The sequence below is a fragment of the Balaenoptera borealis genome (genome assembly GCF_965194805.1).
Source record: "Balaenoptera borealis genome assembly, chromosome: 18".
NCBI classification, from domain to species: Eukaryota; Metazoa; Chordata; class Mammalia; order Artiodactyla; family Balaenopteridae; genus Balaenoptera; species Balaenoptera borealis.
In genome coordinates this window covers 52,717,239-52,729,565 of record NC_138877.1, presented here as the reverse complement: position 1 = coordinate 52,729,565, position 12,327 = coordinate 52,717,239, and the positions used below count along the sequence as shown (strand labels likewise).

The 12,327-nt window shown below is 47.7% G+C and overlaps 1 protein-coding gene across 7 annotated transcripts in view; it reads right to left on the bottom strand.

Moving 5' to 3' along the window:
- The window catches only part of LOC309615920 (uncharacterized protein), a 402,693-nt gene that overhangs the window by 374,664 nt on the left and 15,702 nt on the right, over positions 1 to 12,327 (bottom strand). For 6 of the 7 annotated variants that reach the window (XM_082366005.1, XM_082366010.1, XM_082366008.1 and 3 more), the window contains exon 2: positions 116 to 206. In XM_082366005.1, coding sequence (XP_082222131.1) covers positions 116 to 128 — 13 coding nt within the window. In that variant the 5' untranslated portion in view covers positions 129 to 206. Of the gene's footprint in view, positions 1 to 115; positions 207 to 2,514; positions 3,278 to 12,327 lie in introns of those variants that run through there. The other variant, XM_082366004.1, reaches the window with a different exon arrangement.

The window sequence follows — 12,327 nt, the reverse complement described above, 5'->3', positions numbered from 1 at the left end:
GCATGAGTTGGAACCCACATTACACAGAAGATGAATCAAAGAGTCAATGAACTTCAAGATACGTACAAACAATGTGGTATCACATTAAAAGTCAGTGTTATCCATGTGTACTCACAGAAATACAGCATTTGTAGGCCTGAAAGTTATCCTTTCACTTTCTTGGCTTCTTGGCTTTATTCAAAATTCTGTGTACAGTCTGAGTTTCCCTACAGAAAGAAGACAAAATATTTAAATGGTTACAGAATAGATAATCATCCCATGAAGAAAAGTTAAGAAGTTGAGAAAGGTTAGCCAGAAAAGGAAAAAGCTAATAAGTGATCAATAAAAACGACTTTATATGTAACAAGTGTCTGTAAGGAGAGACCTGACTACTTTTGTGGCTTCACAGAAACCACATAAGAGAAAAATTAGCTTAAATTGCCATGAGCCTTTTTCATCAGAAACTTCCTCTCATATCTTGGATAGCTTTAAAATTAGAATGGCCAGCCATCTGGTTGACATGGCCCTACCAAGAAAGAAGGGTGGCCTTCAGGAAAGTCTTTTAGATCCTTATCAATCTATGATTCTATTATTTGACTCTGTCTTGACTCTGCACATAACTAAAATGACGGCCACAAGGCTTTCTTCCATCACCAGCCAGACCACAATCTTCACATGGGCAGAAACCATTTCTGTTTTGTTCACCTTTCTCCTCAGCACCTAACCTTAGTGCCTGGCTTTTTGGTGTTCAATCAATATTTGTTGAACATGCACATTAATAAGTACATCAACCTTGAATCATGAAAAAATGGCCAATTATTTTCTGCTTTTTTAGACTTATGAGAACTCAAACTAGAAGAACAAGAGCAAAAGAATGTTGCTATCATTGATTTCTATTCAATCATCTAAAAGAACTTAAGTAGATATTCTACAGAAAAGGCTAGGAAAAGGCATTAACAGAGTGCCTGACCCACTATAGTCACTATGGCAAATGTAATTTACAAAAATGGCCACGTTTAATGTATAACCCATCCCACTCGTCTTACAAAGTGACACTGACACACCTCCATTAGGGTTCACATTCCCTTTCCTTGAACCCAGGCATACCTTGTAACTGTCCTAAATGTTACAAAAATGATGCAATGTTATTTCTGAGTCTAAGCTATACAAGGCAATATATGGCTTTCTCTCTTTCCTTTAGAATGTTTACCCTTGTAACCCAGCTACCATGTTGGGGAGAAGCCTAGGCCACATGGAAAGGCCACAGGTGGTGACCCAACATCAAGCACTAAACATGTGAGTGAATGAGACTTCAGAAGATTCCAGCTCCCAGCCTTCGAGCCTTCCCCCTGGGGCCCCAGTCACCATGGAGCTATCTCTCCTGTGCTATGCCTGAATTTTGGACACACCAAAATCATAAAAGTTAATATATGATTATTTTTGTCTTAAACATCTGAGTTTCAGGTAATTTGTCACACAGCAATAGATAAGTAATACAGGGGTTACTCGATGTTTGTTAGTTCAATTGGTTTAACTGGCTTGAATATCCCCAGGTCAGCTGAACAAATTTGCTGAACGCCTACTCTTATATGTCTGGCACAGTTTTAGGTGCTAGGAATACATACACTTGAGTCAGGCCCCTCCCTTCTACTAGCTTCCTGTAAGGGGAATAAACACAAAGTAAAAAGTTAATTTCAGAATAATATGATCTGTCTTTCTATTACTAGTGGATCCTTCCTGGCTCAAACTTGGATCCTGAAATGGGGAGCTGGTGACCCCTGTGGGCACCTCTTAAACTGATTGGCATGTGAGCTCCTGGCTTTTCTCGTGATGGCGAGGACAAGAAAAGTAGCTAAAGAAGGAGGTGGAGGTTATATTTGCAGTGGGCTGGGGCTCCTGAGGAGAGGGAGAGATACAGAGCAAGGACGGGCATCGTTTGTACAACCCAGGCCTGATTCTGAGTCTCTTTGAGAGGGGAGTCAATTGAGAAGTGAAGAGAGTTAAGTTTTTGAAAGATCTTGTGACACCCTCAGTGCAGTCAGGGCTGTTTCAGGGGCCCAAGTGGTAAAGGCAGAGTCTGCAAGACATCAATACTGTGTTACCGTGTTGGTTATTTCTTATTAAATTAATACATTCATGGTCTGGGGTTTTTTTTAATTGTGATAAAATATATATACCATAAAATTTACCATTTTGGCCATTTTGAAGAGTACAGTTCAATGGCATTAAGTATATTCACAATATTGTGCAACCATCACCACCATTTGTCTCCAGAACTTCTTCACCATCCCAAACTCAAACTGAAGCTCCACGTCCATAATAACTCCCCGCTCTCCCTCCTGCCAGCCCCTGGTAGCTTCCATTCTACTTTCTGGCTCTACAGACTTGACTATCCTAGGTACTGGTTCACAAACTCAGGAGCAGCCCAGTGAAATCTGAGACCAGCGCCTTACATGGAGGTGCAGGGAGGGACCGAGAAAGAGGCAGCCCACTCCGGGGTGGTAGGTGGCAGTTTTAACAAGCAAGGGAACCTACTTATGAGGCTTGTCTTTAAGGGCCGCAGGATGAGTGTCTGTCCGCCCTGCCCGCCAGCATCTTAACCGTTTATCCAGATGCCTTAAGGGGGTTCAGTCACGTACGCACCCAGCTGGTCTCAACACCACACTGCTCCCTCCAGCCTGCGTCCTTGAAAATGTCTCCTAGTGTGGGAATGGTGAGTGAAATATACATTCACAGCACGGGGGCGGGGGTGAGGAGCCTCCCATTGGCCGGGTCCAGTTCACGGGTGAACCAGCGGTCATGCCCTCTCGATGACCTCCTCCAACCCGCTACCCCTCACAACCTGCTCTTACAATTTTACACGCCCCTCGTTTTCCGCAATTTGCCCTGAGCGGTCAGCAAAGGGGTGTCACTAGCGTGGAGCTAGTTCATTTGGTGGCCCTCTGGCTGCAGTGGAGGCCGATACCACAGCAGTGATATAGGCACGTGCAAGAGAAAAGACAGATTAAGAAAATGATTCCCAAAATAAGTAAGAATTTTTCCATCCAGAGTTCCATCATCCAAACTTTTTTTTTTTTTTTTTTTGAAAAAAGGTTTATTATTCAAAGGTTCTGGAAATTGCACAGCACACCTCGGGCTGCACGGTGAAGTCAGGGGTAGAGAAAGAGAGGCAGCGGGCCTAGGGTTCTGCTTTTATTGGGATCAAGTATGGGGACCTAGGGTTTCAAGGGCCTTCTTTTTATTGGTGAATTTAAAACACAGAATGAGAATTTAAAACGTAGGAAGAGAATAAACAAGCAGCGCAGGGCTTCCCTGGTGGCGCAGTGGTTGAGAATCTGCCTGCCAATGCAGGGGACACGGGTTCGAGCCCTGGTCTGGGAAGATCCCACATGCCGCGGAGCAACTGGGCCCGTGAGCCACAGCTACTGAGCCTGCGCGTCTGGAGCCCGTGCTCCGCAACAAGAGAGGCCGCGATAGTGAGAGGCCCGCGCACCGCGATGAAGAGTGGCCCCCGCTTGCCGCAACTGGAGAGAGCCCTAGCACAGAAACGAAGACCCAACATAGCAATCAATCAATCAATAAATCTTTAAAAAAAAAAAAAAAAAATTGCTAAAAAAAAAAAAAAAAAACAACAAAACAAGCAGCCCAAATGGCCAGTTATTGAAATCAATCATGAAACCAGCTGTCACATCCTCTCAATGACCTCCTCCAACAGTTAAGATGGATATAAAAGAGTATTTTGGTATTATGGAATAGTTTTTTATCTGATTGTGGCAGTGTCTGTTACAATTCATAGAAATGTATATTCCCCCCAAAAAGTCAGTTTTATTATATAATAATTTTTAATGAAAAATAAAGTGCAGGCTTTGCAGACAGACTTCCTAGGTTTGAATCACGTACTAGCTCTTTATCTTGAGATATGTTACTTAATCTCCCTATTTCCTAATTTTCTCATAAAAATAATGGGAATAATAGTGACAGCACCCTCATAGGTTTGAAGTGAACATTAAATGGGGTAAAACATATAAGCATTTAGAACAACCCCTGGTATATAGTAAGTGCTCAATAAATATTAGCAATCATTATTAGTACACATATACATTATGTGGGATTGTTTTATGCTGTGTAATTTTAAGAGTATTTTCAACAATTCAGGTGTTCCTTATTTGATGAGTAGATAAACAAATGTGGTCTAGCAATACCATGAAATAGTATTCAGAGGTAAAAAGGAAGTAAATACTGACCCATGCTACAATATGGGCAAACCTTGAAAACATTATGCTAAGTGAAAGAAGCCAGACACGAAAGGTCACATATTGTACATCCTCCAAACTTTTGAATTTTTAAGTCCCCTAGGCCAGGGGTCAGATCATTCAGAGTGTTCACTAGTGTCCTCATGTGATTTAATAAAGATGACACATGAGAAGACTCATCAGGTATGAACACACAACAGTCTGTTTGGATAATGACACAGGTGCCTCCTGCACGGCAGTAATAATGTCCAAGGCCATCCTGTTCTGGAGGACAGCTTTTCTCATTAGAGATTTCAGTATTCAGTAATGACAGGCTTTGCCAGGTATTACTTAAGTCTTGTTCCAGGCCAATGGAAGGGATGAAGATCGTGGCCAAATGATTGTACCAGTGGAAAAGGGAACATGCGCACCTGGCCTTGAGGAGAGGGGGGTTGGCAATGTTTGTTACTACGGGGTGGATTCTCTCCTGTGCCCAGGGAAAACCCAGGGCGCAGCTGCCCAGTCTCCCAGATGGCAGCCGCAGCCACAGATGTGTACCATGTAACCACTGGGTCCCACTGGGGGTGATCCAATAAATACATGGGCATGAGCGGTGCAACAAGTCAATGCCACACCGGTCATTATCCTTTAATGTGACAGAATGACTGGATAGTTCCAGTGATATCCATCCCTTATTCCTGGTACAATTGTGTTGGTTCTATTTAAAGTGATTTTTCTATTCCCAACATAGGGGTGCCCAGGTGCTCAAATGTCTATTACCTGGGTGAGTGACATGAACGCACCCCAAGTCTGAGTATAGCTACCCATCGGTCTGGTGATGGAATTTTTAGGGCCCTGTCGGTCAGTAGGTTGATGCTTGCCTGTGTAGTTTAATTGACAGAAAAAGAATACCCATGCATACTGATAGCGTGTGTCACGGGCCAGGTGTCCGGGTGAGTATGGGTGATATCAGATGAATTAAGAGTGCTAGTCCTGGGCTTCCCTGGTGGCGCAGTGGTTGAGAATCCGCCTGCCAATGCAGGGGACACGGGTTCGAGCCCTGGTCTGGGAAGATTCCACATGCTGCGGAGCAACTGGGCCCGTGAGCCACAATTACTGAGCCTGCGCGTCTGGAGCCTGTGCTCCCAACAAGAGAGGCCACGACAGTGAGAGGCCCGCGCACCGCGATGAGGAGTGGCCCCCGCTTGCCACAACTAGAGAAAGCCCTCGCACAGAAACGAATACCCAACACAGCCAAAAAAAAAAAAAAAAAAAAAAAAATTATAAAAAAAAAAAAAAAAAAAAAGAGTGCTAGTCCTAGCTTGCTCTTCCTTAATGCACTGCTTTAGGGCCTTCCAATCCCCTTCCTGGGGTGGTGATGCCCACCATGGCAATCGTGACAAGCTAGAGAGGAGCAGCTGCCCACATACCCAATAGCTGGATTGGTTCCTTTGCCAGGCATTCAAGTGGGCCCGCTGAAGAAAAATATTTCCATCAGGTGCCCATTCTGTGACCAAGCACCATAAGAGCAGCAGAAGTCAAATGTTGAAAAGCCAGATATTTAGTAAGAACTTGTATGGGAAGGTCTTCCCCTTCTACAAGAATTACGCTTGTGGCCTGACTCTTAGATGTTAAAGGGGCTGCAGCTTTAGAGTCTGACCCAGTTGTGCAGACCCTCCATGCTGGCCTGGGGAGGCAGCTCTGGGAGGAGATGGCAGACGAGGACCCGCACCTTCTCCCCTCTCTCAGTGCTGCACGTGCCATTCCAGGTAGAGTGCATTTCAGCAGGTCCGGTTTGCAGCAAGACAACAGGATCGCAGTAAAAACTGAGGGCTTCCCCCTCAGCCAGGGTGCAAAGTAATCCATCCCTCCCAGTGGGACATCACATGGCAAATTCCAGTGGATAACGCCTTTCCCAGGCATGATGGGACCTGGTGTTCTCCGCAGCTTAGCACGTTGATCCAAGGTAAGAATCAGGACGATGGTTGTTTCCTGTGACTTGCATAACTTTATAGTGTTGGGTGTTTCAGCAGGGGTCCCCAGGGCATACGCGGCAATGCTGCACTGGTTGCTCACGCGAACGTGTAAAGGCTGGGATAGTACTTTAGTCCACTAGGCCAAGGTGGTTTTACCTGTTAGCCATTTAAGCTGCTGCTTTAATATTCCTTTCTTCCTTTTCTACCAACCTTGCTGCTTGCAGGTCATAGGGGAGATGGAACCTCCCTTCAGCGTCATGTTCTTTTACTCAGTCTTGCACGTCATGACCTTTGAAATGTGACCCTCGATCACCATCAGTTTGATGAGGTTATCTGTACGTGGTATTCAGCTCCTCTAATCCCCTAATGGTGGCAGGCTGGTTTCCGTGGCAGCAGGGGAAAGCTTGGGTTAGGCCAGATGCACTGTCCACACAAAACAGGGCATATTTAGAGCCCTCACTCAGAGAGGGAGGGGGCCAACATTATCAATTTGCCAATCTGTCCCTGGTTGGAAACTCCAGTGAACGGCTTCAGACTCCTTTGGCAGTTGCCATGGGTGTTGTTTAGAATACACAGAACGTGCTGTTACCAAATTAACCAAATCACTGTCTATCAAGGGCAAGCCGGCATCCTTGGCAATATGCCATCCCGCCCAGGTGCAATGGTTGCCACTTTTGCTAAGTCCCTAAGCTGCTGTGTCTACTGAAGGATCAGTTGCTAGGGTTCATACCCAGGCGAGGGCAGCAGCTTCCTGATTGCCAGGGGGTGTCAGCACCTTATGAGCCAGGACGAGGAAGACAGTGAGGGTGTCTTTCCACACATCCTGACCCCACAAGGACTTATTCATGATCATCCACCCCTCGGCTTCCCGCTGTCCAAGCCACAGGGTTAACCCCTTTAAAACAGCCCAACTATTAGTGCAAAGGGTTAACGGCCAGGGCTTCTGAGTGAGAACCAGCCAGACTGCCCTGTTCAGCCCACTGGCTGCTGCGGTTCGTTCCTGTTCCGTCCAGGTGGTGTCAGTGTTGGGCTAATAGAGACTGCAGTCCGTGTGGACAGATGGCCCCAACTAGACCATCTGCACGCCAGACATCAGTGGGAGTTTCCCCCCCTCCCTCTCTAAGGGCTGCAGGGGCCGCCACAGCTATGGGGCGGGGAGGGGCATCTGGAGGATCCACATACTCCACAGGGCCTGGAAGCACCCCCATTTCTAGAGACAGTGGGCTGGCGGGCAGGGTGCTCCTGTGCTACAAATGGGTGTGTCATTTCATCAACGTGGGAGTTTAAGCCATGACAGAGGTAGGTCAACAGAACATATTTTTAACCCACCGCTTGATAGGAAGGGAAGTTCTTACCAGGATATATTGTTCCTTCACGGGAGGCTGTACCTAGAGGAGCTCTTTGTACACTGCAAGGAGCTAGTGCTCTCTGGGGGTATCAGGTTTCTGCCCTCTTCCAGAACTGAGACCAGAATCCTAGGGGTGCTCTCTCCTTCTGTTGTCTCTGCCTCACTGCCCAACCCATACCTTCCAGAGTCACACATGCCTCTAATTCAAATGGTAGCCTGCTTGGGAGATGCCCAGAGCTTTCATCTGCTTCACGAGTTCATTTTTGCCTACTTGCAGGGAGCTTGCTGTTCTGATTCCCAGGCCCACACGTGCCCTTTCTTTACCAGGCGGTATAAGGGACAGAGGCACTGTGCCAGGTGGGAAAGTCCTCCCAAACCCCAGAATCCCTACAAAGGCTTGCACTTCTTTCACCTTCTTAGGGGTTAGACAGGCTTGCACCTTATCAATCATAGCTTATGGGATACTGTGGGTCTTGCCCAACTAAACGACTCCCAAAAACTTTACAGTGGTGCCTGGGCCTTGAGTTTTCTGTGGGTTTGCCGCCCATCCTCTCCCTCACAGATGTTCCAGTAAAGTCTGCAGAAGGTCCTGCAGCAGAGGCAAGACTTCATATGTTAACATTATATCATCAATGTAACAGGCCATTTTTCTGATGTGAGAAAGAAGAACAGGGCCAGATCTTGGGCTACCATCCCATGACATACATGGGATGTCAGGTAGCCTTGGGGAAGCACTTGTTGCCCCTCCCACACAAAAGCAAATGGATCTTATGACTAGGTGGCCAGCGGTGTACTGAAAAAAGCATTTGTGAAGTCTAGTACAGCATGGTACATACCTAGGACAGCAGCCAAGATATCTAAGATGGTGGCAACGTTGAGCACAGCCCCATGGGTGGGAGCATTCCCTTGCTCAGTTCTCAGTGGTCCACGATCATCTGCCATGAGCCATCTGGCTTTTTTACCAGCCATACTGGGCTGTTGAGAGCACTAAGGGCAGGACATAAAATACCCAGTTCTTGGATGGTTTCTTTTATTTCCTTATGCCCCCAGGCAGTTAACATTGTTTGACAATTACCACTCTTCCCCAGGGGCAGTAGATTTACTGGTTCCCATTTGGCACACCCCTCAGCACTGGTTTGATTACCCTAGCCTGGAGGCAGAATTCACTGACAGAGGTTTGCAGAGTTTGATTTTGTAGAATATCAGTGCCCAATCTGTTCTCTGGTATTGGAGAGATAAAAACCTCATCTTCTCGTGGGGGAGAACATGCAACTTGCAGTGTCAAAGGGACCTTCGCCCTCCATAACCATTGATGGCACTAAAGGGACCAGAAAACTTCAAAGGGTGACCATGTATTAGAGTACATTTGGCTCCAGTCAACCAGAACCGTCACCTTTTGTTTATTTCTGGGGGAGTCAGTGAATAGTGAACTCAACAGGATGCCTCCGATCGCCTCCAGTGGCCCTCACCTGGAGGTGATCTTGGCCTGCATCCTATACCCGGGGCATGGTGGCAGGGGGCACCTTGAATAGGACTGTTATCCCTGAGGCCTCTGCTGGAGCAGGCAGGGCATCGGGGATGGTAGGGGCAGATGGGCAGGTCTGCACTGTTCAGGTTTTAAGGGTTTCCACAGGAGACCAACACTGTGTTTCAGGTGGGTCCTGGCAGCAATGAGGTCAAACCACATTTGCTTCCGCGTTACTTTTACGAGATTCTTTACAGCCGTTTGGGATAGCGTTTTGGGTTTTTGAGCTCCCTTTCTATCTTGGGTCTCTCCCGTAGCCCGTACCCGTTCCAAGGATTTGTCAGCTTCCCCCCAGATCAGCAGTGGATTGCCTAGCATCACAGATGTCTTGCCCACCAAGGGGCTCAGCATGGATATCAGTGTCCAAGCTGGGTGCTGGTGGCGGACTGGAGTATTTTAGCCTTCATTCCTGCAGTGAATGTGGCCTGATCGGGGCTTTCAAAAACAGGGGTGTGGTTGGTCTGTCTCATTCCCAGCTCCCTAAGAACTTATCGCACCTCCTCTATAGATTTCCAGGGTCCCACGTGCCTAGCGAGGCCCCGCTCATTGGGCCAAGCCTCCCCACAGGCTAGAATAATCCGACCTGTAACGGAGTGAGGACATACTGTGACCCCGCCCAGGGGACCACGCAGGCACCACCGAAGGGCAGGGTGTGTGGCTATGTTGCTCATTTTCTCTGCCTCTTACCCAGTCATGAAAATGCCACTGTTCCCACAGCTACACTAACTTTGCCTGTTTACTTTCCCTCCCTTTCGCTGGAACTTGGCAGCTATACCAATAAGCTCAGTGGGAGAAACTTTTCTCATCATGGACGTGTCCTGACTTGGGGGCTGCCCTGTTGACTGGGGTTGTCGCTGTGCTTTTGCTTTCCTTTCTATCGGGGTCCCATGGCACCTGTGTCTTAGGGGGCATTTCATCCGTTTCACTGTCAGTCACAGCATCCTCCCCTTCACTCTCCTCACTTTCCCAGGGATTCCAGCTCTTAGCCTCCCGATCAGCCTCTGTCACCAGCTCTCGGACCTTCATCCGTGGCAGGTTGCACCCTCCTAGGGTTTTAAAACCACACCTAAGGTCTCCAACCTCGCATCCTGCTCTCCACCATGCCTGCCTGCCCTGAGCTAGTCCTTCTCTAACCTCAGCTCTTCTTCCCGCTTTCTAACTCCAGCTTCAGCCTCTAGTTGGGCATCGGTGGCCACCCAGCAGTCCAGCAGAAGCCTCCCGCCGTGCAGCCATTCGCTTCCTTCCAGCCCGCGGGGCGCCCTGCGCAGCTCCTCAAACCAGCGCGGGAAGCCAGCCGGCGCTCTCGGCTTCCCCAGACGCGCGCGGTGGTCCACGGGCATCTAAACCCAGGCCACCCCTCCCCACACGGAGGTCAACGGCCAACCTGAGATTTTCCCTACAGATGCCTCTTTCCCAAGATCCATTTCTTCGGTCTCCTGGCTGGTTCACCAACTGCGGAATCGCAAACTCCGGAGCTTCCCAGATGAAATCTGAAACTAGCCCCCATACCCAGAGGGCAAGGAGAAGCCAAAGAAAGAGGCAGCCCACTCCGGATTGGTAGGTGGCAGTTTTAACAAGCAAGGGAATTTACTTACAAGGCTTGACTTGGCGGCCACAAGACAAGTAGCTGTCCGCCCCTGCCCGCCAGCATCTTAACAGTGTGTATAGAATCCTTAACGGGGTTTAGTCAGGTATGCATCTGAATAAGCTCAACACCACATTGTTCTCAAGCCTGCATCCTTGAAAACTGCTCCCACTGTGTGAAGAGTGGGTGAAATATACACTTAAAGGACAGGGGAGGGTGTGAAGAGCCTCCAATTGCCCTGGTCCAGCTATTGGGTCAACTAGCGGTCGCAACCTCTCAATGACCTCCTCCAACGCCAGATACATCATGTAAGTGAATGATACAGTATTTGTTTTGTGTGTGTCTGGCTTACTTCACTTAACATAATGTTTCCAAGTTTTATCCATGCTGTAGCATATGTTAGAATTTCATTCATTTTTAAAGCTGAATAATATTCTATTGTATGTATATACCACATTTTGTTTGTCCACTCATCCATGGATGGACACTGGATTCCTTCCACCTTTGGCTGTTGTGAATAATGCAGCTATGCACGTGGGTGTCCCTGCTTTCAGGTCTTTGGGGTATATAACCAGAAATGGAATTGCACTACATGGTGGGTCACTGGGATCCCTTTCTCAGAGTTTATCTCAATTCCTCTGTGTCTTCAATCTTTGCTCAAAGCCTCCCAAGCAAAACCCCATCCTGGGATGCATGCTGCCTTCACTGTCCTTGCTGCAGGTGGCTGGGCTGCTGGAACAACTCGTACAGCCACACAGATTGGCTGGAGTACGGGGCCCACAACACTGCCCATCAATTCTTCCATTGCTCTAGAACTCCATAGCCCATCCCCGCAGTGGCTATTCCAAGCCTTTACCACACTCCTCCAGCCTCACACCTTCCTGGGTTCTCTCCGCTCAACATCTTACTTCACCTCTTAAAGCGAGGTTCCCCAACCTCCTTCATTCACATTGCACCTTCATGATTTTTGCTCTAATCATTTACCTTGGAACTATCATTTAGTATGTCTCTTTAAATCATTTAATTTTGAATTATTTATTTATTGGCAATAACAGCCGGAAGGGTCCCAGTTGTGCTATACAAGATTTTTTTTTTTTTTTTTTGGCTGCGTTGGGTCTTTGTTGCTGCGCAGGCTTTTCTCTAGTTGCGGCGAGCGGGGAACTACTCTTCGTTGCGGTGCGCGGGCTTCTCATTGCGGTGGCTTCTCTTGTTGCGGAGCACGGGCTCTAGGCAAGCAGGCTTCAGTAGTTATAGTACGCGGGCTCAATAGTTGTAGCTTGTGGGCTCCAGAGCGCAGGCTCAGTAGTTGTGGCGCACGGGCTTCGTTGCTCCGTGGCATGTGGGATCTTCCCGGACCAGGGCTCGAACCCGTGTCCCCTGCATTGGCAGGTGGATTCTTAACCACTATGCCACTAGGGAAGTCCCCAAGATATTTTTTCTATAACACAGCTATTCAAAATGTTCATTCAGACACCACTTACAATTATTACCATCAGTAAGTATACCGTAATTTGGAAAACTGTCCTCTGTGAATGAGATGAATGGCATTGAGAGCGTACCTGTTCACCCTCTACAAGCTCTCCTACATCCACACCCAGGAGATCCCACCATCTGGAATCTTAACTCCATCACCCGTTGTCCTATTAGGAAACTTGATCCATCAGGAGCCTCCTCTCTCCTCC